The sequence below is a fragment of the Idiotropiscis lumnitzeri genome, chromosome 8 (assembly GCF_059441095.1).
Source record: "Idiotropiscis lumnitzeri isolate Australia: NSW breed Sydney's pygmy pipehorse chromosome 8, RoL_Ilum_1.0, whole genome shotgun sequence".
Lineage (NCBI taxonomy): Eukaryota > Metazoa > Chordata > Actinopteri > Syngnathiformes > Syngnathidae > Idiotropiscis > Idiotropiscis lumnitzeri.
Window position 1 is genome coordinate 8,146,049 of NC_142398.1, and position 26,005 is coordinate 8,172,053.

A 26,005-nucleotide genomic window follows, 5' to 3' on the forward strand; every position below is an offset into this window, starting at 1 on the left:
CAAAAACTTTTCTCGTGTGACAATTGGCTTGATTAGAAAATCAACCAAAAATTTAAGACACCCGTTATCAGCATATTTTATTAACATTGCCAAAAACAACAACTGTCACTCCACGCTGTGATGCCACCTGTACTAAAAATCAAGATAACAGGAGACAGCTGGTCACAACAAGGCGCATGCTGGTGACGATGTTTTCATTCTTTGCCATGATTGGTCAAAACAAATGTTTGGTAGATGTGCATTGCCCAATCAGCGCAAAGTATTACACTGAATTTCCCCGCAATTCCCAAGCAGATCTCATTGAAGCAGTCCCAGAATGGCAAGCAAGCACGACGTTCTGTTTGCCTCACTCGCCATGAACCTCACCGAACAACGCTCACCGGAAAACTCTCCACCCCATTTGGATTGAGCATCACGCGAGTGGACAAACAGTAATTGCTTTTGTTCTTTGTGAGGTTAAAGAATCTATGCCTGTGTTTTTTGGTTTGTCTACATGTGTTACTTCAGATAACTTGCTTAGCCATCACATGGATCCTAATTGTTAGCCTAAGGAGCTTCATTTGCATTGCAGATTAGCATTCAAGTTGCATTTTGCAGTTGTTTTGATGGTTACCTTCAGATAAGAGCAAAAATAAACAGCTCGGGTTGCTCGTATCTTAAGGCACCACTGCAGTTTTCTGATGTTCTGAGTCAAAATATGATGCATTTCAGTTGCAATCAGTTTGAATGTGAGCCGCACCTAATAGTTTGCCTGCTTCTTTGATATGATGCAAGCGATGTCATTTTCTTGCAGCTTCTCCTGTGCTCTCGTGTCAAAATGTCAAAAACTTCACGTTTCATCTTGACGGCCTTTGATCAGATTTCTTTTTTTTTTTTCCATCATCATTTGAGTCGTGTCCACCACCCCCACCATTCCCTTTTTCATCCCCAGGTGGGGGACGGGTGCCATCATTCTGACCAAGGCCTTCGTCGATACGTGCGACTCATGTCAACCATGGGTGGGGGTTGTGTGACGTAGTAGCGCCCTCCTCCTCCGCTTCCACCCCCACCCAGTCACTGACCAGAGAGTGGTCGCCTTGAAGCTGGAATGCAAGTGGTCTTATTCTAAGCAACTAATTGCCTTTGCTGCTAGGCCGCTGAGACTTTTCATGTTCGGGTTTGCACTAATTAATTGAGATTTCACGAGGGGGGGAAAATAAAGGATGTGAACTGGGATGTTGCCACTGCAAAGCTCGTTAAGTTTGCTGGAGATTTTGGTTCTCACGGATTTTTAGCAATTAAGGCCAGTAAAAGGAGGAAGAACAACAGAGCTCAAGAATGATTACACAAGTTTCTTCCCTTAAAAGGATTCTGTGTATGTTGTATTTTAGACATATCACCAAAACATGAAAGGTGCATTCAGATTGTGAAATTCTTTAAAACATATATTTTCCAACTTCAGACTCAGCAAAGAAAGCAGCAAAATATTCAACCACCAAATCATTTAAATATACCAGCATCATTAAGTCCTTTAATGTATATTCTTTCCAATTTCAGGGCAAGCAAAGAAACATGTTTAACCAGTAAATTCACCACCTTTCATTAAACCAACAGGGCACCCGGCATCATGAGCTATTTTAATTCAAACTCTTTGAATTTCAGTCAGAGTGGACTGAAGAATATCATTGTAACTCTAAAACTGATTTTAATTAATTTTTATTTATTTTAGTCCATCCATTATCCAAACCACAGCTGTTAAAACAATAGACAGCCTCCAGCACCGTGGAAGTGTTTTAATGTGAATTATTTTTACTTTCAGCCAGGTTATTAAACAGTGAAAAAATAAATAAAATAAATCCTGTGGCATTTCATACCTGGCTTCTTGACTTTTTTGTGGGTCTACTCAAGGTACACATGGCCAGTAGATTTCTGAGTGAAGCAGTTTTAAGGGATCAGAATTTTATTGAGGACTATTTATGAGTTCAATGTTGTAAAACTTCTCCATCATGATGAGTCTGCATGCAATGACCAAACCTCAGATCTTTCACAATAATGTTGACTGTCTGGTCCACATATTTAGTAGCAGGTGTAGGAAATCTCTGGGAGTGAACAAAAACAACACTAGAATGTCAGCTTCAAACCAAAATGGCTAAAACACTTGGCGGGTTCAGGCACAGACTTACCAAAGACTTTTTTTGTGGCTCTACTCACAATAGCAACATTAAAGTTAGACCATCACACCTCAGGGTAAGAAAGTTTAATGACACCTTGTAAAGTTGTCAGCAAATTTTGTTGCTAGGCCCAGTCTACACGCAATGACAGAAACCCTACTTCTTCGCAATTTCAGGATACCCATCTGCCTAGTAGGATACATGGCTCAAATTCTGCAGAAATTGGACAACCAAGACAAGCCCATCTTTGATGGACCCCTGAAAACAGACAAAATGACACTTAAAAAGTTTGTTGCAAATCAAAACGGCAGACTTACCTGTGCCCTTTCAGTTTCTTGAGGCATTTTTGAGGTTACTCACCATGGACATGTTGCTAAATTAAACTGGCGTCAAGGGTTATTTTTTTATTTAATTTTGTTGTGGGTGTTTGTGAGCTAAAATGATTAATTCAAAGCCAAACGGCTGACTCCTGATTGACCATTACATTTCATCCTGCTGCGTTCAACGAGCTTTGAGGGCTTAATTTAATTTTTTTTTTTTAAAATAAATCAGACACCAACTAACTTCCATGAAATCTTGCCAGCCATTGACGGCGCTCAGTTCACTCAGTCACTGGTTCGGCAACAGCGGTTGAAAATAAGATTAAGCGTAGCTGTATTTGCCGGCACTTGGAAAGAGGAGGGCGGAATTCATCCACAAAGATGTTCAATGTTTCCCATAGTAACGTGTGGTGCTAGGTGGGCGTGCGGGTAGTTGGAGCGGGGGTTCCATCTCAGGCAGCCTTGGGAAGCAGCGGTGGCGGCCGCTCATTCATCAAGCATGAAGGTTGTGCAAAAAAAAAAAAAAAAAGGCGCAAGCTGGATAAATGGTTGACAACGTCGAGAAATGAGACCATTCATCATCTACGCAAAAAGACAAATGAAAAAGAGCCTGAGGAGTTTTCAGCAAAAGCTTTTTTTTTCTTTCCACAATTCATTTCTCGAGGGTGCCGCTGCAGCAAAGGAGAGACTGTGGCACACTATACTGCTACAACAGTATAACAAAATACTGTTGATTTTTGTCATTTAGTCATGTATCTTGAAATGTTACAATGCCGTGGCACTTTTACTGAAGAAGTGACTGAGGCTGAGATTGTGGTGTCAAGGGTTGTGGCATTCAAGGCAGAGCGCAAAAAGTATGCCAAGACTAGCATGTGTGTCATTTCTTAAATGTTACAATGACAACAGCAAGTTTACTCGAGGAGACTGCGGGCACCGCAGCAACAATGTAGAGACTTCGGAGTCCAAGCCAAACACACACTAGCGGCAGAGACTGTGGAGTTTATTATGACCTAAGTCCAAAGTGAAGACAGCAACAGGTCACACTAGCGTTAGAGTTTGATTTATCCGGTAATTTCTAATCGACTGAAATGTTACAATGACTTTATCCGATGAGACTGACATAGTGGAAATTGGAGTTTCATACTGCAGCATTTAGAGCTAAATCAGCAATGGTTAAGCTAATGTTAGCGTTTGTTTCATTTGGTAATTCCTAGCAATAAATGCCCAAACATTAAAAGGACAAATCTTTTTGTCCCATGAGTTCGAAGCAGCATTTTTTTTGTCCAATCAAATTGTGCCCAAACACGAAGAGCAAATTAAAGGAGTCCTTGACGACACCATTACCCAAATAATTTGCTTTATTCAACATAGAAGATTCCTTCACACAAGGTAACAAAACAGACAACGGATTTTCGTTTGAAATGAAAAAAAAAAGAAAAAAAAGTAAAACAAACCCACATTTTATTGCACTTTTAAGTTATAAGAAAATAAAATTCTAAGTAAATGAAACAAATCACAAGAAAATCCCTTTAAGGTATTTTTTCTTTTCCGTCTGTCTATAGTCTTTTTTTTTTTTTTGCCAGGCAGTTTAACACAAACTGAACTGAAAAAAAAAAGACGTTTTTAAAAATAAACAACCGATCTGATTTATCAAACCAGACCATAAATTAAACAGCGGGAGAAAAACAACGAGGAGAAAGAGCAAGATTGTTTTGTTTTGTTGTTTTTTTTTGTTTACTATACAGTGTTACAACCACTTTCACAGTTCAGCTTGTGAATTTTGGAGAGGAGTTTTGGCTACAAGGTTCACCTTTTTTTTCCCCCCACCGTGTGTAACACTTGAACTTAATGGGTGGGCGGGCCCTCCACGGACAACAACCAATCACACGCTAGGACATTTTTTTGTTGTTGTTCTTTTCCTTTGAAATCCCGTAAAGTGTTTTTGTTCTTGTCCACGCAGCATTGATACATTCCCGCTGGTTGTCCCGAGGAATGTGCTCACAAGTTGTCCGCTAGCACAGCAGCACGCTAACACTCATGCTTCCTTCTTTTTCTTCGCAGGCGATCACATCCTCTCCGCCTCGTAGAGGCACGTTTGGCTCAAGTTTCAGTGGCAAAAAAAAAAAAAGTAAGATGTCTTCTTTTCTCCCCTCTCAAAAACACAAAAGTTCAATTTGGAATTTCACCTGGGACTAAAACGTCACAGCAAAAAAAAAAAAAAGAAAAGAAAAAAAAGGTTGCGACTATATCCACCCCCCCGTTCATCTAGCAGCATTAGTACAGTTTGGCCACAGACTGGGAGGTGGCAGGTGGGCGGTGGTCTTAATGAGGAGCGGGGAGGGGAAAGGGCGGGGAGGGGAAACGGTGGGGGGGGGGGCCCACACGCTGGCCTCGGAAGGTCGGAACACTGGACTGAAAAACTGAGGACAGCTTTGACTTTCCTGTTTTTTTTCTTTTTTCTCGTGGCAACATGGCAGATGGCACCAGCCGGACAGCAACGACATTCCTTTTTGTTTTGGTGTCTTCCTGTCTGATGTTAATCACAAGCAAATACCACACACCACCACCATGTGGACTGAAAAAAACAGCAGTGGAGTTCCTGTTCCTGGCCTTCTAGTGCAGGAACGCATCCCCAGATGGACAAGAAATTTTGAATTAGATGAGGTGGAAGTTGGTGGGCAAGGGGGGCTGCAGATTCCACACCCCCCGTATGGACTGAAACGAATCCGGAAAGCACTGGTGCTCCTGTTCCTGTCTTTCCACCCGAGTAAAGACGTGATGGGAAGCATAAGTCGTCACCACAAAAGGTCAGGCTGAAAAACTCTGGATCTGGACAGAATTGACGTTCCTGATACTGATTCCTTTCTTGTAAGATTTGGTGCAGTGAGGAAGCTGAACACGCACGGCTAGAATGAGAAACAACATACTGATGTTCCTGTTCCTTTTTCCTCTTGTGATGTGGAGGTAAATTGGCAGTCGAAGGGCGACAGCACAGTCACTCTCTTCTGAAGGATTCAATGGAGCTCCAGTTGGACTAAAAAAACTGGGCAAACAGCAATGACGTTCCTGATCCCTTCTTTTCAATTCCAAGCCAAATGTTGCTTTCCCTTGTGAAGACTTGATGGGAGATTGGTGGGCCAGAGTAACTAACGTCTCAGAAGACAGGAACAGACCACGAAGCAACACTCTGGACAGGACTGATGTTACTGTTCCTGTGGGTAGGTGGGGCAAAGTGGAATTCTTCACCATGGAAAGTTGGAGTGAAAAAACTTTTTTTGCCCGGGAAGGCTGGAAAACAAGCTTGACCGATAACACTTTGGACAGCATTGCTAACAAACCCGTTCCTGTTTTTTTCCCCAAACAACAATGAAGTGGGTGGGGGTGTTCTAATACTGGGATTTGCTGCCATTAGCAACATGGTGGAGGAAAAAATAAGATTTTGAAATTCACAGTTTATGACGTCAAGGTTCAGCGGAACAGGAACGGCAACGGCAACAAAAGGAGTTGGAATTCCAACCGAGATCTCCATCTTCGGCCCTCAAAGGTGCTTCTCTGTACATGACAACAATCGGGCCACGTTATCGGAGTAGATTGGTGTCTGCTGTTCGCTTATAGGGACCACCTGACCCCCTACCCGCGGCTCATCCACCCCCTTCCTGCCGCCTCGTAACAACGTTGTGCTCACTTCATGTCCACGTCAAAGTCGAGCACGAGCAGCTTGGTCTCCTCGGTGCCGTTGCGGCTGCCCACGGCGCACACCAGCTTGGTGTTGGAGGCCCGTATGCGCCACACCACACCCCCACTGCCGCCGCTCTCCAGCGTCACCAGATTGCGGATGAACTCGCCCGTCTTCAGGTCCCACAGCTTGACCGTGCCGTCGTCTGAGCTGGTGATGACAAAATTCTTGTTGAACTGCAGGCACGTGACGGCGCTCTGGTGCTTGTGCGGACCTGCGAGACAACAAGACGACATGGTCAGACATGGCGGCATGAGCATCAGATATTGTTAACGTTGCACTTGCAGGGTTTCACATAAGAAGTGGGCCACTACGTGACTGCGTTAGGCCACCCAACGAGACGCTGGTCCAACATGGCCAGTACAAATTTCATGAATCCAATAAAATTCATACACTTGTGTTTTTAAAACATTGAATAACGTCATTGATGTTTGATTGTTTTTGTTTTTGCGCAGGTTAAATCCTTCCATAAAGAATGACTTGAAGAGGATATAAAGTCCGGATGAAAATGTCAAATAAACTTTTAGGTAGATTTCATTGTGCAAGACTCAGGGTGACTCTGCAAAAACGGCTTCAAGTGCCTATTCCTTCGAACCTGTTCCCAAAATAAGTAGCCGGCGATGCAGCGAGGCTTTAGCGCATGCGCCTGTCACTGAGACTTGTGCATGTGATGCTTCAAGTCAAGATAAAGATAAAGATAAAGATGTCCTTTATTAGTCCCACAATGGGGGATGTCTGTCTTCAGAGCCAGCGAGAGTCTTGAAAGCGATATCTTAATGAAATCAATTTGAGGCAACACCAAACACAAACGCCGTTTATAGCAGCTGTTGCCATGGCAGCAGGATCCATCCGTTCGTTCAAAGATCACTGCCGGGCCTGGTAATCAACACTGAGCTGATGCGCTTTGTCCACCTATTGCGTCATGAAAGGTAATGAATAGCAGACATTGTTCACTGACCTCATTATATCACCTACAAAGACCCTCCCCCTTATCTCAGACATCAACATCCACCCAAGGCTCACCCCCGCCTGCTTTTACAAAATCACACCATGGTGCAACCCCCTTTGTTTCAACCTACTGTCAACTAATGGGGGAATTTTGGGGTGGCTTTTTGAGCGACTTCCTGTGAGCCACCAGTGGCACTAATGGAGTTCATGCAAACAAAAGAAATGCAATAAGCTTTTTGTTTGCACATGCAGACAAACAAGCACGGTGTGTCTGGTTTGGACTGGCATAGTTCTTGATTTGTCACATCATTACACAAACAAGACAAGGGCGTAATCAAATTCAAAGACATCAGGATGTCATAGGATGCAATTCTCAAATCGCAAAGTCAGCAATTTAAAAAAAACTTGCTTATTTTGATCATTGTCATGTTTTAAATTGTACTGGCCTTCTCTCGCAACTCATTTATATCGAGATATGAAGCGAAATGTCTTATTAGAGCTGCACACCAAGTATGAATAAGTTTCACGTTTCTGATGGTTTCTTTTAATGTCAGTAATTTGTATAGTTTGGCATTCGGAAAACTAACTTGTTAGATATGACATTACCATATTATATATTATCATATCAAGTCGAATTGTAAAAATAAATGATCCACTTGAAAATGTTCACTTCTTGAATTATAACATACACCATGTATCAAGATACGAATCAAATCGTCGTTCATGGGAGAGACGCATACCGCTAATCGATATGTATAGAATTTTTTTGTTCAATATTATTCAGATAGGTTCATTGCTGAGAAGCGCAGCCCACCTTTACATAGCATTGTTTTATGAAAAAATGAAAAGCACAAGTGACAAAGCCAAAGATTTGTTTGTGTTGTGAAAATTTGATTTATCACTTACTGACTTGTTTTTTTTCGTGAACGCGTAAAAGACTGCAAGTCAAAGTGTTTTAGAAGTTAACATCTAATTGACGTAGATAAACAGTTTTTTATATTATTTCATGGTTCATTTACTTTTGTTTTAAAATAAGCTTGACTTTGTCCAATTTGTTGCTTTTGTCTGTTTAAAATTATTGTATACAATAAAAGAGAATCTTTGAAAAAAAAAAAAAAAGTATTTTAATCATGAGAACAAAAATGCAATTAGATTGTCCTGCGCAAGTTCACAGTTGATTGCTTCAAGGTCTAAGAAAGATCATAATCGCTTAAAACCCACCTTGCAGCGTTTGCAGACACTGGCCTGTCTTGATGTCCCAGATCTTGACGGTGGAGTCGGCGTTGCCCGACACCAAGATGTTGTCTTTGAGCTCCATGCCGCTAGTGAGCGACTGGTGGCCCGTCAGCGTGTGGATGCAGTTCCCCGTCTCCACGTCCCACACTCGGATGGACGTGTCCAGCGAGCCGCTCACCACGTGGATCCCGTCAAACTGAATTCACATAAACAGATTCACTTCAGTTTCGTGGCCAATTCGACATGATGATGGCGCCACGGCAAGTTCGCGGCTCACCTGTAGCGAGTACACCCGGTTGGTGTGGCCCTGCAGCGTGTGGAGGCACGTCTCCGTCTCGGGGTCCCACACTTTGACCATGAAGTCGTAGGCACCGCTGACCACCCGCCGTCCGTCGTACTGGACGCAGCGCACGGCTGCCACGTGGCCCATGAGGACGTGTAAACACTGGCCCGTCTCGATGTCCCACACGCGCAACGTTGCGTCCCGAGAGCCACTCACCACCCTGGGGACAAAATCACCACACCCGTCCGTCCCTTCGTATCACAATTGCTTCAACGTAGGAATGTTTAAGTTTTTACTGGTTTTGTTTCTGTCTGTGCTGTAGATATGGACAGGACTTGACTGTTTCCATTCTGACATAAAATGCCGTGTCATGAAACATCATCGAACATAGACAGTTACAGTATGCAGCCATATCTACATGTTCACTTCAAAATTTTGCCCCTCCTCATATTTGTCAAATTTAGTCGATTGGCTAGCCAATCGACTAACGTTGCAACCAAGTGACTGACATCTTATTTCAGTCACCTTCAATTGGATCATTGGTGGGTTCTGCACAACCTCAACATGTTGGTCCAACCAATTGACCAATTAATCAAAACTTTATTCAGTCATCGAAAACGTTCAAGTGTATTTCTGCTAATTAAATGACAAATAGCCAACCAATGACTTACATCTTTATTCGGTCATCTTTATTTTTAACCTTTTGGTAGGGGCGTCACTTCTCAAAAAATTGTTAATCCTGCTAACTGGAATTAATTTAAGCATTTACTTGTGATTGAGGACCCCGTTAGTAACTTGAATACATCATCCAAATGAGAATGAAATTTCTGAGGACAAAAGGGATTTATTTATTTATTAAAATATAAATAACAGCCCAATTTCTATACACTTGGGTCTTTCACACATTCAGCTGATTGTTTATAGCTTTCTTTCGCTTTGGCAACCTGAAAGTCAAATCTCCTCTACTCCTCTTCAGCTTTGCACTTGAATGTACAAAAAAAACCCCCCTAAAACTCTAAAAGCTCCACCTGAGGCCCTCAAGCTCACAGAATGTAGACGATATTTTTAGAGACTGCAAGATAAAGCGTCCTAAGGGTGGATTGCATATACAAGTTTGTTCAAAGTAAAACATTGAGTACATCCATAAGTTTCTTAGAAACTGCTAGGCCTACCCATCTCAGGTTGATGACGTACATTCCTTGATAATAAACTACGTTGTGTCATTATGTCCGCATGCCATGCATGAGGAAGAAAATTCTAATTACAAAAGGGCTCGCTCCATGGACAAGAATCGCCCGCCATGTTACTCACTGTCTGCTTTTCAACTTGCAGTTACCCCCCCGGGCCAGTCATCAAAAGCTTCACAAAATCTCGGCGGGCCCTGGGGCGCAAAGAGCACTTTGGAGCCTCCCCGTCCCCGGTGTAATTGTGGAGTGAAAGAGTGAGCTGGGGGGGCACCACTAAAGAGCGCCTGTTTAATGGCCACCATGCTCACTTTCACAGACACAGATGCTCTTTTGGTCTGTCAGGTTGCAGCTGCTATTAAGCCAAGAAAACAAAAACATTAGCAGAATGTTCATTACATCCTCCAAGCAACTTTTTACTTTAATCGCCATTTGTTTGCTGGTTCGTCAGCAAGATGAGTGCAAAACTAATTGACACGCTTTTTTTTCCTCCGAGACAACTTTGCAAAAGGGGCAACAAGAGCCAAGAAGGAATTACTTTTTGGATGAAAGGTGCAGAACAAGCAATTTCCTCCCTTACTTTAACCTTTGCCAAGAGCCAAAACTGAAGGCCGTGCTGTGATGCTTTGTTTGCAGTTAACTTGTCTTTCCAAAATCCAAATTTTAAGCGCTACCATAACCATAACCAAAATTTTGTTAGATAACACTAACTGATGCACAACCATAGCCGTAACCGTATTCTACTCCAGGACCGCATTTGCAGCCCTAAGACAACATCAACCATTAACACTAACCCAAATTGAGCTCCATGACATCAAGTCAAACTCAAACCATTCTTCTAGTACACGATGCCATCCTTAGTACTGGTCCAGGACCCTAACCTAATGAAATCTCTGGTCAACAGTATTTTTTTTTTATCCAGGACCTAAACCCAGAATGCATATCAGGTGCAGCACCAGATCCAACCTCAAACCATATTTCTCATCCAGAACCGTAAACTCAACGGTTTATTCATCCCTCTAAGCCGAAGCCTAACTCAATATTTCTGGTCCAGACGCAAACCCTAACGCCACCCCAACTCCATTTCCGTTCCTTGATCCCAACCATGCCAGAAGAACCAACATTGTTTCGGCGGTTTTACACCAAGTGACCTCACCTTTTCTCGTGCAGATGCATGCAGCGCACTGTTGAGGTATGCCCGTAGAGGGTGTGGATACATTCTCCCGTCTCTGCATTCCAGACCTTGAGCGTGCGGTCAGTGGAGCCACTGATGATGATGTTGTCACGCATCTGCGATGACCACACGCCGCCCGTGTGGCCCACCAACGTCCTCAGACACTGAGGGGACAGAAGTCAAAAGTTTCTCAGTTAAAAATCCATGTACAACATTACACTGGAACGTTATGATCAAGAAGGCGTGCTTTTTCCATGGCTTAACAAGTGTCCAAAAATTCTCATTAGGCGCGCTAGATTAGGAATTGATTAGCACGCTTACGGGAAATCCTTGTGATCAATTCAATTTGCGCAGTTTGAATACATTGTGTGCCTCTATTACAGCATCTTCAATGTACTCAAAAGCGCGTGGGTAGAGGCTGCTGTATGTACAACAAGGAAACGTAGCAGCTTTGTCACAGGCGGAGAGGATTTACAGCATTGTGTGAAAAACATTACAGTGCAACCTTTGCCAAGTCTCTGTCCTGTGATTAAAGCGTTGTGATGCATGACACTACAGCACAAGGCAAATACCACTAGACTTCAGCTCAGTGAGAATCCAACAGATCGCACCACTGAGGTTGATGTGATTGCGATATACTGAAAAAAAGTTAGCACTTTTTAGTCCTCATGCAGCAAAGGATAAGGTTTACAGAACACAAAAAAAGAATAATGCCGAAAACATTGCAGTCTACGCATTCTCTTAGACCAGGCGTGGGCAAACTACGGAAAGGGGGCCACATGCGGCCCATTAAACGTTTTAATCTGGCCCGCCAAACTTGAAAAAAATTAAATTAATAAACCTTGGTAATGTTTTATTTTCGAAATGCCTTTGTTCATTTTTATTTAAAATTAAATGTATTTCTTTCTTCGAGGAGGTGAGGTCACCAAAACACTCCATCTGCTCCTAGTCCGGCCCCTCTGTCAAATTTTAGAACCCATTGTGGCCCGCCAATCAAAAAGTTTACCCACCCGTCTGAGACTATCATCTCGGTTTGGGAGTAATGAGAAGATGACCATTAATTTTTCTGTTTTGCATTTTATGGTAAGAGTGCAACATGTACACTAAAAATGTACTAAGCACTAAAATATTCTTTGATTTAACAAGGCTTATACAAAAGCACTTCTTGTTGGCATCAAACATGTTGGCGGAGGAAGGGGGGGGAAAAAACACTCTGGTGCCGAGTTTGTTTATATGGCTTACATCTCAATCAGAGGTCGCATCGATGGAGACAAAAAACAAACACAAAACAAACATCCTGTCTGTAATCTCAGACTATGCAATTTCGAGATCGTCATGAAAGACCCAAAATAAGTGCTCCGATGTACACTTGACTTCTGACAGAAGTCTGGCGAGAACCGCGTTAGGGCGGCGAGCCAACAGCAATGAACAGATGTATTGCAATCAATACATAGAGACATAAAATAAGCAATTAATGAATAAAATTCGAGATTTAGCAGGCGCTCCAAGACCAGAACACACAAACGGCTAACGTCATGAAGAAGAGCTCGATGTCAAATGAAATATTTAGAATCTCATCAATGTTATTTGCTATATTTTGCATCCGAGAGTTTTGCGGCAGAGACATCCCGATTGGGAATATACACCAGCAGAATAACGGTTCACGCAGAGCAGATGTGAAATTTTTGTATGCTCTCCCGTTGTGTTAAAGTGGTCAAGGTTTCTAATTACCAAAAAAGCTACGTGTATGCTTATTTCCATCCCGTCTATGGAATTTTCCATTAAGATGGCAGACTTACTTAAAACTAAATTATAATGTATGGTGGAACAGTTTGGTGATAAATATACAAAGTTTAATTTTCTTTTGGCTTATGTGACAGTTTTAGAGTAAACTTGCACTGCCAGTTGCACAGGCAATCAGTCACATACACTGCCGCTTAAGAAAGGCCGAGACAATTGTCAAGAACCAATTTCCTTATCAATCGATTGTCAGAATGCTTTCAGCGACCAGGTTTATCGTTTCAGAACACACGGATGATGGAATGAATATCCTGCATCTACCGAAGAGCTCATGGCTCCAATCATGATTGTTAATGATGGCTTTGCACCGATTTATTGATTATGCTGGATGATGACATACAAGCCAAAGTGACAACAATCAGTACAATCCAATTTTGAATGGAATTTCTCAAGTATATATTCCCAGTCTATTTTGTTTTCAGTTTTCTGCGACACAACCCTATTCTTCCCAGGGGGGAGTGGAAGCTAAGTGAATAGCCCCATATTATCAATTTTCACAAGTTCCTAATATTTTTGATTACATTGTATTGTCTAGTGATGGCCATGCACTTCCTTTTTTTTTTTTAACATTTTCCCCCCATTTTTTAATTTTGTTTATTTTCTCAACTACAATTTTGCGTTGTATTCTTGTTAATTTTGTATCAGTTATTTAAACACCATAAGCGGAGTTCCTCAGGGCAGTGTGCGATGTCCAATCATCTTCCACTCGCTCAAATGGAAAGCACTTTACTGCCAGCTGTTGTGAATTACGCTGTATTAATAAAGTTGTATTGTATTTGTATAAATAATTTTGAGTGGAGTTCTTCAGGGCAGTCTTTGCATTGCAATGATTTTCTATAACAAATAAAAGTTTGAGAGGTGTTGTGCAGCTAAGTGTTTAAAGTCCATTTGTTTTCTATACAATGTCGCAAGAACCCTCCTAAAATATTGCAGCAATTCCTCTAAGTCTAGGAGGATGGACGCTGTGTGAGTAACCCCACATTTTCTACAATTTTGACCGGCCATATGCCCTGTCATATTGATTGGTTCAAACATGTAGAATGGCACGATGGAAACAACACCCTGTGACAGACTAAAGGAATGCTGAGTGTGTGGAAGGAGGTACATGCAGATGGTGGTAATCCTAATGTATCTTTTACACGGCACTTTTATTGGCACGGACAGGAAATTTGAGCCGCAATGGTCGACTGGGTTTAATTCCACCCCCTCTTTCTTTCTCTTTCCTGTTGAAGCCGGACGTGAGCAAAATTTCCAGCAGTGTGGAAATTGGTCGCTCATCACTGAAACCGTGCCTAATTTTGCCAATAAACACCCAAGGAAATAGTGCTTAAGTATGCAATAACAAAGAGAACAGAGGATTGTTATTAAAAGCTCTGTAACAACAGTGGTGCTGCAGTGATTTTCAACAAATTCCTCACATTCCATTTCCACAGTGCTTTTCTTTTGTCAGCGCCGCACAATGCTGCACCACAAGAGCCGTGTGGCCGCATTAGCAACAGCTTGGAATACCAACGCTGCTTGCGGACGTGCCACATCATCAGATAGAGCTGTGGTGAAATTACGCCCGTATTGGGATCGATTTTGTAATATGCATGAGTGCAGCCGCCCTCTACAGAACTGGAGTGGCACAGTATGGCCAGACACGTCAGAGTTTTTCAATCAAATGAGTCTGAAAGTCACTCAAAGTGTCGTGGTTCATATAGCTGACTTCAGTGCATCTGGCATGGAATCAATTCCCATTTAAGGCCACAGTCACGATCATTCTGTGATTGACTAGGGATCAGTTCAGAGTGCAGTTCCCCTTTCATATAATGTCAGCTGGGATAGGCGAAGCCCGAACAGGTTAAATGTTCCAGAAAATAAGTTTTAATGTAGTGATTTAGATATTGGACTTTCATGCAATCACTCTATGCTTGACCGTGAATGAGCTAAAGCCAGGGTGTAGTATGTTTTTTTTGCTGAAATACATCAAGAATGCCATTCTTTATCTGCCAGTTGTATACAAATTGATTGACCTGAAGACGTACCTTGCCCGTGATAGCCGACCAGACTTTGAGCGTGTTGTCGTCAGAGCCGCTGACGATGCGGTTGCCGCAGAATTGGAGGCAGGTGATCACGTGGTCATCGTGACCTTTCAGCACCTGAGCGGAGAGAGAGAGGCCAATCGCTTTTTCAACATCAAAAAAGAGCGCAAAATGTCAGTAAGCGCCGCAGGTGTTGTAGCCAGCACTGCATGCTGTGACCGGTCACATGTCATCTTTCAAGTCGACAGGTTTCAAGTCGACAGGTGTGTCGCAGGGACTGCATGCTCAGCCCAGCGCAGGCATTTGAGGTCCCCTCTACTCCAGTTAGTGTCTATGATGTGCTGCCGGATGAATACATTTAACAGAGTCGGAGTTCATTGGGGAGAAGGCCGGGGTCCGTTCATTTTCTACAAAATTAGACCTCATTAATTTGAAGCAAAATGCCACCTTGGAGTAATTGAGTTATTAATTGCGTTAGTTTTGCCCCCAGTGGAGCTCATCAGGGAAGTGTTCGAGAGCAAAGAGTTTTCTATAAGACGTAAACGTAGCAATTTTAAGGAAAGATCAAAGTGAAAATGCTAATGTGATTTGAGATTACCTCCAGGGCCATTTATTTTTGCAACATTTACATCTGAAGGAAAATCCAAATAAAAATGCTACCTCGTGTGATTGGAGGTCCCCTCTCCTCCAGTTAGTGTCTAAATTGTGCTCCCATATATGTGCAGTTAGCAGTTGCAAACGCCAGGGGAAAAAAATTGAGTTCAGGTTTATGCCATTTGTGTGATTTGAGGTCACCTTTCCTAAAATGTATCTAATCCGTGCTTCCTTGTGTAGCTGACCATAATGCAGTTCATACAGTAATAGTTTGAGAAACATTAATTTTGTTGAAGATTTGATCTTAGCAATTTGTAGGAAAATGCTACCTTGGGTGATATGAAATCACATGTGGGGCTTTTCTATTAGCCCGGTTTCACAGCGAGACCCATAGTGGTGTCCCTTTTCCGTTAGATTTTGTTCGGGGTCCGAGCAGCTACAATGGAACCGCTTTTCAGAACAACTGAATCTGATTGGCTGACAGCGACACACGCACATTTCCTGGTTTTAAGCGAGGGGGCCGTCGCCAAAGTTAAAAAAAATCCAATATACACAACAAACATAACAGTGTGTTATATTAGTAACAGTGGACATACTCATGGAAATTACAGAGATCCACTCATTTTCTTAAAGAATTTCCCTTATCAATCTGACAAAAAAATTGAAATGCTACCTTGGGTGATTTAAGGACCCCTCTCCTCCAGTTAGTGTCTATTCTGTGCTGCCTGATGTAAGCACTCTTCCAAGGGCTGTGAGTGAAGCCAGGCTTGACAATTTTCCTCTTCTTGAGGGGCAAAGGCTCATCGATGCCTGGTGGTGGAGAGGTTAGGGAAAAATGATTGGACTTTTTCAATGTCATTGAATAAAACTTCAAAGTAACATTTTGCGGCAAAGCATTATTCTCGCACCTTCTTCGCGGCATTTTTCCCTCCACAACAAGTTGTCCTCTGCCAGAATGCGCCAGTAGCGACACGTCTGGGCGGCTTGGAGGAGGTCCTTGGGCTCCAGGAATGACAGCACGTACAATGCCAGCTGTGGGAACGGAAAGGAGGAGATGTGAGAATGGCACAATTGAGGAACAAAAAAAGCACCTGAAGCCAAGAATGTGCTGTACGAACATGAGTGAACAAGGGCAATGTAACCGATTTTTATTCTTTTTTTTTTTTGCCACGACTTTATCAGGGTCGGGTGGAAATATAACAGCTACATTGCAAGGCTTCATGGAAAATCTGGAGACCAGCGCAAACTGTTGGGTGACAAATTGAGCATGTGGCCAGTATATCCCAGGGCTAATTTGCCAGCAGCAGTTTGAACTACAGTAAGAAGATGCATTTTCACACTGCAACAAATCGTCTTAAGGGTAACAGCGATATTTCTTTCCTTTGCATTTCCGTGTACTATTTTAGTTTTTTCCATACCCGTAAAATATATATATTTTTTTATTACAATGGTGTATTTTTTACCAATACATATCTCTTTCACAAAATGTAATGTTCGTATTTTTGTAGGTGCCATCCAACAAAAACATGGGATTTCCTTCCATTGCTCTGGAGATCAAAAATCACGCTCTCTCCTTGATATCACTTTTGTCCTGTCTTGAGGAACTTTATTTCTTGAATTTCCACGAAAAGAAGATAGTAGTTATGGAGTTCAGTACCAGTGACCCTTCTACTTTCAATCTTGTTGACCTTGGCCCCATATCTTATCTAAAGCCAACAGTCTCGAACTTGGGTTTTGAATTGGACAGTGTTTTGAAATTAGAGCGGCAAATCAGTGCAGTTGTTTGATTCAGCTTCTTTCATCTTGGTCTGCTGGCTAAAGTGAAGCCCTTCCTTTCCAAGCAGCACTTGGAAACAGTAATCCCTGCCTTCGTTACATCTAGGCTACATTACTTTAATGCACTTTACTTTGGAGTCAGCCAGTCCTCCCTCACACGCCTCCAACTGGTCCAAAAAGCTGCTGCTTGGCTTTAACTGGAGCTCGGAGGAGGGAGCACATAACTCCAATCTTGGCTTCTCTTCACTGGCTCCCAGTGCACTTCAGAGTTAATTTTAAGATACTTCTGTTAGTCTTTAAATCTTGATATGGCCTTGCCTTGTGTCTCTCAGAGCTCCCCCAACCCTACGCACCTGCCCACTGCCTCAGGTCTGCGGACCACATGCTGCTGGAGGAGCTCAGGACTAGGCGGAGCCTCAAAGGGGATGGAGACTTTTCTGTTGCCGGTCCTTCTCTATGGACTGATCTTCCATTAAATGTTAAGCCCCCTCTCTACCCACTTTTAAAACTCATTTAAAGACATTTTTATTCTGGCTTTCGACTCAACATGAGACTGCCGATGTTCTTCAGGTATTATACTGTATATGCGTGTTTTAATTTGAGTTGTAATTTCCTACTAATTTATATTACACCAAATGTAAAGTCATTTGTTACAGCTCCAGCTGTTGAGAAATGGGCAAACTAAATAAAGTTGTATTGTATTGTTTTAACATCCCGGAACAAAGCCGGTCCTATATTTTGCCACCCTTTACAACGGAAACACTAAATGCCCACCATGTCGGACTGAAAACTGCATTAAGCGGGCGTTACACATCCTTGATCAGGTACAGCAAATGTACAACGGATTCCGGTGTTTAACACGTATCTCTAGTCTACGCCGAGTCACCGTGAATGACGCAAGGTAGCCCCGTGGTCTGATTAGTGCTAGCGACATGCCAGGTGTTTACATTCAAGAGCTTGACGTCTGACAAAAAGGTTAAATGTGCGTTTGCGTGTGTGTGAAATGGAGGCACTTTTCTCTTTTTCCTCACCTCTTTGGGCAGCAGGGAGATGAAGTCGCGCTGGAACTGCGGCTCAATGACCTGCATCATATGCTTGACCTGCGTGGGCTCGCAGATGTCAATCAATTCATCAAGCGCCAGTAGCTTCTCAGGGCCGGTCCAGCTCTGCAAAATAAAACCAACAACATTCCTGGATTGAAAAGGAGGTTGGATGTGGTCTCCATTGGAACTTTTTAAGTAACGATGCAGTCGGGATCTGCTATGAACAAGCAGTACAGGCAAAGACTTCTTTCTTTGAAGTTTTTATTTTATATTTATAAAGTTCTTCAAATGAGTGACTTTTGAACTGTTTCAATTGCTTTCGCTTCATCTCTCATGCTGATACGTGTCTAATTTATTCCAGTGCCTTAATATTCCCACGAGAAGTTGTAATTATCTGTATTTAGCGTTGCTGATTAGTCTTTCGGTGTCATCATCCTATGCGCAAAAGGATCATCAAACAGTGAAAGACGCGAACCGAAGAAGACAGAAGAAATACTATTTGATTTTAAATAATTTCATGTCATCCATATTAGTTCGGTATTCATTCTAATACATTTTTTTTTCTGAGAATTATCATACATTTTTCACCATATTTTCATGATTACTATTTTGTCTCTGGTCAACTTGTGTAGCCACGGCAGTGCACGAGTTGAACACTATCCACATACAGACTTGTGCCACCCGATGCAGATCTAAGGTAGCAAGCATGCAAACCGAAACAAAGACTTTATTGGTTGCATTGTCGTCATTTGGGTGCTTATGTAAGCTTGTCGTTGGGGCACCTTGCGGACGTGCCGCCTGGTGTTTGGAGTCAATAAGACGAAACAACTCCCGACGAGCGCTACGAAGCGCGGCGGTAGAGATGGCTGCAGGCACCTCGACTATTTCAGGCTGCAAACACGCAAAGTGGAAAGGCACAAGCCGGAATCAAGACATTAGGAAGGCACATAAAACTGACAAAGATTACTCGCAGCAGCATGTATGCAAGTGTGTGTAAGCAGGGGAAATGCTTCAGTTTAGCAATGCGGCTGATTTATATGTTTTAGTGTTGCCCATAATAAGTAAAAATTGTCACCCTTATGCTTTTGTCAAATATTTTATCATTTCATCTTCAATTATTTTTTTTTAAATTAAGTTTGTATTTTTCCAAAATTTGTTTTGGTCCAATATTTTGCATTTCTAGTTTAATATTTCTGATTTTCTCATTTGTCTAATTGTTTTCTTACATTTTTTATTTGGCACAATCTTATTTCGTTTTCTCTAAATATATTTTGTCAGATCTGTTTGTATAGCTCTATATTTGTGATACTGGTTGTGAATTGCAGCAAAAGTGTTTGTCCAAGTTTTTGTATTTTTTCCAAAATATTTGGTTTGCCCAAATAGTTTTGGTACTCCCTCCTATAAAAACCTATATATATTTGAGCACCTTTTTCCATTACATATATTCTTTTAAATATTTTGATAATCTTCCAAACAATATTGCTCAAACACCTCGCTCGTTTTTTGTAAACAAGGTAAAAATTAAAAGATATAATAAAAGGAACTCCCCTCAAAGTAACAAAATGCTGTCAGTCACTAGGAGACAGTGCTGGGATAACAAGGAAATTTCCCCAGACTTTTTCAAAGATTCCTGGTTTCCTCCTAACCCCAAACAGTATCGTATATTTGTGCTACCATTTGTGTATTGGAGCTAATATGCTTGTCAAATGTTTTAATCAAGATGGCGTACAGTGTGCCAGTCTGCTTGGCGACCTTCTTGATATTTCGGCTTTTTTTTGGTTTGAGGTCTACCTGGTGGGGTACGATCACCCATCTTTGTTGGACTTGCGGTACGACGGAGGTTAGGGTGTGTTGGGAGAGGATGTTGCCTGCTGACATCCCGGCGGATGTTTTCCGCGTCTATGAGCTCCCACCATTGAGGAAGTGGCACTGCGGCAAACGTGGTGGCCAGCTAAAGAACAAGCTAAAAACACGCTTCATCCCCTGCTTGTTACAGAACACGTGGATGTACTCCGTTGTGGCGTGCTCGAGACCCTGCAGACTCCCACTTGCTACAAGTCGTTGGGTGTCCCGGCAAGCATCGGAAGTGCAACCTGCCGCGTGCCCTGCGATGCGGCTCTCCAGCTTCTGAGAGGGCTACCCAGAGCTCGCCTATCGCAGGTGTTACGCACCCCTTCTACTCCCACAAGGATAGCGTTGTTAAACACCTGGTCGTTGACAAACAAAATGTTTATTCTGAGGGAGCTATTTCGTCAAAATGTCTGGGATTTCCTCAGCCTGACGGAGACTTGGACTGGCGCAGTGCGTGGAGTGCAACGCTCAAACTATTACCGTGTTCTTACATGGACGCTCCAAGAACTTCAGGTCCTGGTGGAGGGACGGCGACTATTTTAAAAAAACAATTTTGAAGTACATTGGCCACAGCTTTGAAAGTATTTTCTTTGAAATGGGCGGGGTTGTTCCAGTGCTCCGCGCTCCCATTTTACTGCCCTCCCAAATACAGCAAGGAGTTTCTGACTAACGATCACAATAACTATAAAAGTTTTCTTGCCAAAGAAATGAAAAATCATTGGCAAAGGACTTTTTAAGACTCATTGACTCTTTCGATCTCGCGCAGTGTGAGTCTGGCCACCCTCACAAACAAGGACATCCTTGCTTTTGGTCTTTTGGTTTCAAATTTAAAAGTGATATAAGCAATATGATTTCTGATCAGACGAATGTGGTCTTTGATGTGTTTTGTTTCTGCTACTATTAAACCTACTACCAGCGAGTGCACCGGTAGGATCTTTAAACCCCCCACTACTAGTCGATTCTCAGAAGCCTTTGATCACCTGTGTGTTCCCTCTTCAAAGACAGAGGAACTCAGCTCGTGGTTTCACACATCTTGCTGTAATATTTTGGATTTTGCGGCTCCATTAAAAATGATGCGGCCAAAAGTTTTTTTCAGGCTTTGGCAGAAATGTAATAATTGCTAATTCAAGAGTCAGTAGGAAAATTTGGCGCAGCAGAGCTTCCGTAATCATATTTGTCAGTCGTGACAACAATTTAGCCAAAAATATCAACACTCATCTGGCCCTGGGGCCTTGTTGTTTTGCAGGGTTTCCATGGACAAGAGTACCTCGCCCTCAGGTTTATCCAGGTCCAACCCTCTTCTGTCTTATTCCTAACTGGGGGAGAGGGACACTCCAGAAACGAGTTTGCAGCAATGTTGTTCGTGTTATGATCAGATTATTAAAAAAAATTCATTAATCTCTTTTGAACCAGTCAGTACTTTGCTCTTATCAGTAACAATAGCAGGGATAGCAACACAAGAATCCTCACAGGTCTTGTCGGCATAACACAATAATGATATCTAAATCTTGCTCAAGCAGCCTCATCCTAATTAGTACTCAGGTTTTTGTGAATACATCTCGTTTTGCACCAATCGTTTTTTTTTTTTAATTCACTGCATTTCTAATAAGTGTATATTTATCAGATGATATACACAAATATTAGGAAAGGTGTGAATGTTTGTGTCATCTCTCTATATTGAAGAAATTCGAAATAAATCGTAAGGTGGCCCACATTTGACTCGTTTTGAGTATTAGCTCATTCAATGTTCTGAGAATTTGCACCATTTGCATTCATATGTCCATTGTGTTCTCCCTGTGTGCTTTTTGCTAGGTCACAATGCATTCCAACCACACATTAGCAGCTCAACATCCTCCTCAGCCTCATTCAAAGAAGCCTTGCGATGGTTGCTGAGGTTTGGAAAACTCCCTCTTGGTGTGTGATGTTGAGTGTTTCCCCCTCGTAAGCGTTTCCTTAGCCTCCCGCCATTAGCTGATCAAAACGTTTGTTCTTGCCACAGTTGCCCTCCTCCTCTACCGGTATCCAGCAAAACACTTTTATGTCACACAGGCGTGCTTGGGGTATTTATGGAGCTTTTCAACATTTTCAGGAACTCCCCTAACCAATGCATCGACTTGAGCTGGACTGTTATTTAGGAGTCATTTTCACGTTGGCTGTGTTTAAAATGGTCACAGATGCACCACAAATAGAGAAAAGTGGAGCTACGGACACATAGCTGTGGTCAAACACTATATCGTAAAATGGGACATGGAAAATTTGCATCATAAGAGAAAATAACACTTATGAGAAGGTTCAAGGTTTGCAGAGAGGGATTTCATGTTTTAGCCATTATGGCAACTTCCGGAAATACTGCCAGAGAGTAGTAAACAATCAAATTTAAATCGCAATGTCGAATGAAGGCAATATTGTGGCCTTAAAAGTTTGGCTGCAATTTTTTAGCCCATTTTAAAATGAAACCAAAACTATACACGATGCAGAGTTGCCCTAATTCTATGAAACTATAAATACAAAAAGAAATACTTGTAAACAAATTTCACTCTTTTTTAGCACCAAACATTTTTTCAAATGTAGAAGGTAGTGAAATCAGAGGAGAAAATAAGGAAAATGCACTGTGCTGAAGAAAACTAAAATAAACACGTATTGTTTTTTAATTTTGTTTTCATTTAACCTTTAGCCCAAACGTTTTGCTTTTCTTCACTAATATGGGTAATTTAATAGTAGTAAATTGGTCTACGCAATCAATGCAACAGGGAAACAAAATCTCTATTAGGAACATTTTTTTTTATTTTTTGTGCGTACTACAACTTAGTATATTGCAACAAACTTAATTATGTGTTTTATTGTTATGTGATACCAATGAGGGATTGTGGCAAATATATCATGTTTTGTTACTTTGAGTACTGTAATTTCCTAGTTTGTGAACGCATCACTCCATTCGCGAGCGATCTTTCTGCTTTGATGTCAAACACGGCAAACGCACACTTTGATTGTTAAAAAGAGTTTGCTGACTAATGCCTCCTTTGATCCATATTAGACGCTACAATATATTGGCGTAGCAAAAAGGACATCGTGGCCGTGTACATCAAACACACACGTGTGTGTGCTAACTACAGTTAGCTTGCAGACACAACTGAACGTGTCAGCAATGAAAAAAGGCATCAGCCACAACGTGCTTCCTTTCTTGGTGATTGCGCATCCCCGTCGTGCTGCCCCGAACGGGAGGGTTGCATCTTGAGTATTTGTGGCTGAAATGAGCCGTAACTTTAGGGCTCGGTTGCTAACACCTGGTAGCCGCCCCGCCTCACTACCCACAATGCTTCAGTGTAGATCACGGATGACCTGGATCACCACAACTGAGCATTTGCGCCCTAGACAGGCAAATGGCCAGCAGAGAAAAAAAGCGTGAGTTGATGCTGTTTCAAGAGAAAAGCAATGTGCCAAATAAATAAATATACACAAACAACTCGTCGACGTCGTCGTGATTAGTCGACTAATCTTAGCGGACCGAGTTCTTATTAGAGAGTAGAAAAATAATGCTCGCCAAAACTTGATTAGATCAACACGGCACAATACAATTGATTTTTAAGAGGAATTCATGTTAACTTTTTTCCAATTTGATTTAAAATGGAATTGTTTTCCATGCTCCACATGAAACATGGTACGGGTCTTTCACGCCATCGAGCCATACTTCACCATGACATTCGCGTTGTTTACATTGAATTACATCGCGATTTAATGATTTTGCATTGTGTCGGATGCCAACAGAAATTAAGGCCAGTCTTCGCCATCTGCTTCCCTGTTCTCACCAGAGTGCTTCCTGTAGAAATTGCTTATACTGCACCTTGGTTCAAAACACAGGCCAGTCAGTGTCATCTAACGCTACGTTCTGGTTGCCGTGGATGCTGTAAAAAAAAAAAAAAAAAAAAAAAAAAAGAGAAAAAAAAAGGTGCTAGTGCATCCAAACTTTTGTTAAAAACTTCACCTTGGCAGAGGTCTGCGCAATTGTTTCGTACTCGTGTCATGTCATCACATTTCCTTTTCCCCGAAAAATGCGACAGGCCGAGACGAGACTGGGGAATGTACAGAATGTACGTTTTGGCTTTGAGCCGCCTGTACAATCAAGTAGCTGTCAGTTTGAAAAGATGGTAAACTGGCCTGAGGACTTGTCTTGCAACCACACAAAGACACACACACACACCCTCCCACACACACACGCCCCCCCCACCACCACCACCACACGCAAACGCACCGCCACCCCCCCACACACACGCACGAGTGTGACTGCGAGTCAGACGTAATGAGCAGCTTCAATTCTCATCTGTCATCACTCAAGACATGAACATGTTTGCGGTGACGTCTCATTTCCAAGAGAGTCAATTAAAACCAGTCAATGCTTCCAACTAGTTATCAAAAAGCCCCGTTAGAAATATGATGGATTGGCGAGACAATCAGTTAACTGATTGTTTGGAAACATTTCAATCATTGGCTGCAACTCGCACAAGCACGGTTGAGTCAGTTGATCTCAGGATGAACAATGTGACCAAGGTGGTTTTTCCAATTTCAACTTCCTGGTTTTCACTTGACCTTGATGCTAAAAGTGTTGATGCTAAAAGAAAATGTCTGGAGATTACACGCAAAAACACTACTATTAAGTTGACTGTCTTCTAAAATCATAACTATGAAAGTTGAAAGTATGGATGCAAACAACGATTATTTTAAAAATCCATAAATCTGTTGATTATTTTGTCAAACATGGCATTATTTTAAAATGACAGTGAATATTATGATTCAGTTGCTAGTTTGGTCTGTTACATGTCAGAAAATAGGCAACAATGTTGTGCTTAGTTTTCTAAAGTAAAAGCAAATGTTTTATTTTGTTACACGCTCTATAAAAAAATTGTATTGTATTGATTTAACACAAATATATTCAGTCCACAATCATGGAAGACAATAGAAATTGGATAATACTTATAATTGAGAAGCTGAAATTCTGCTAATTTGGGCAACTTTAAATTAAAAATGTAAACCATAAATATAAACGATAAGTTTGATAATCGATTGTGCTGCTAGTTGTATAAAAAAGTACTGTGAAAAAAGGGGTGATGGAAAGAAGGCAAATGTGAATACTGACGTTGAAAAAGGAAAAAATCAGCAAACAAAATACATATATTATAAAAATATAGAGTCATTATGCCATCGCTTTGTCAGCTTTTAGCGACGACAGCTTGGGCGTTTGGCAATTTCACTTCCTAATTTTCACATTCCACTGTCTTCTCTTCACTTTCAACTTTACAGAAGTGTTTCAAGGCTAAAAATGTCACTGTGGTATTTACACACTCTTAGCAACTCCCCTACATGCCAAACATTATCGCACAAGCTTTTATTTTTCTTGAAAGTAAAAACCAGAAAGTTGAAAAACAACTGTGTATCAGTGTAATTGCACCATTTGCTTCACCCAGAGTGAAACCTGCCAACAGACTGCTTTAATTACCCACGGATTAGCATCTTATCCTCGACCTGGTTAATAACAAGCTCAAAAAATAATTCCGACGTATCCGCACGCCTGACATTAGATAGCATCTGTTCAACTTTTTAACACCGACAACATGTCGTCCCTTCATCTGCTTTTAGCCTCCCCAACCGCTCGAGCTAATACCAATTCCACGCTACAGTGCCTTCCAGTGATGTGCAGGCAGGGCTGGAACGACAACAATTATCGCGCACGAGCAAGAGCAAACATGGATTGATTATTGCCCCTACCCGGGGTTTTTTCTGCATATAAAATTCGGAGGCGGCCACTGTTATTATTGTCAAGTTGGATGCCGTATTTCACCGCAATTGTGGTGTTAGCCAGGGTGATGGGGAGGCGCTGTATCAGAAAAAATT

General features: G+C 41.9%; 1 protein-coding gene and 1 long non-coding RNA gene across 3 annotated transcripts in view; one reads left to right on the forward strand and one right to left on the reverse strand.

Annotated features, from left to right (window-relative positions):
* Nucleotides 1-283: 283 nt before the first annotated feature.
* Nucleotides 284-1,850, forward strand: LOC148331928 (uncharacterized). Its single transcript, XR_015844674.1, has 2 exons — nucleotides 284-431; nucleotides 932-1,850. It is a non-coding gene; the product is annotated as an uncharacterized LOC148331928 (long non-coding RNA).
* Nucleotides 1,851-3,810: 1,960 nt separating this feature from the next.
* The window catches only part of fbxw7 (F-box and WD repeat domain containing 7), a 92,509-nt gene continuing 70,314 nt past the window's right edge, over nucleotides 3,811-26,005 (reverse strand). For both annotated transcript variants that reach the window (XM_088302713.1, XM_088302714.1), the window contains 8 exons: nucleotides 18,257-18,391; nucleotides 16,358-16,481; nucleotides 16,123-16,259; nucleotides 14,859-14,972; nucleotides 11,014-11,195; nucleotides 8,668-8,893; nucleotides 8,376-8,586; nucleotides 3,811-6,420 (listed from right to left, as the gene is read on the reverse strand). In XM_088302713.1, coding sequence (XP_088158839.1) covers nucleotides 6,152-6,420; nucleotides 8,376-8,586; nucleotides 8,668-8,893; nucleotides 11,014-11,195; nucleotides 14,859-14,972; nucleotides 16,123-16,259; nucleotides 16,358-16,481; nucleotides 18,257-18,391 — 1,398 coding nt within the window. In that variant the 3' untranslated portion in view covers nucleotides 3,811-6,151. The remainder of the gene's footprint in view (nucleotides 6,421-8,375; nucleotides 8,587-8,667; nucleotides 8,894-11,013; nucleotides 11,196-14,858; nucleotides 14,973-16,122; nucleotides 16,260-16,357; nucleotides 16,482-18,256; nucleotides 18,392-26,005) is intronic.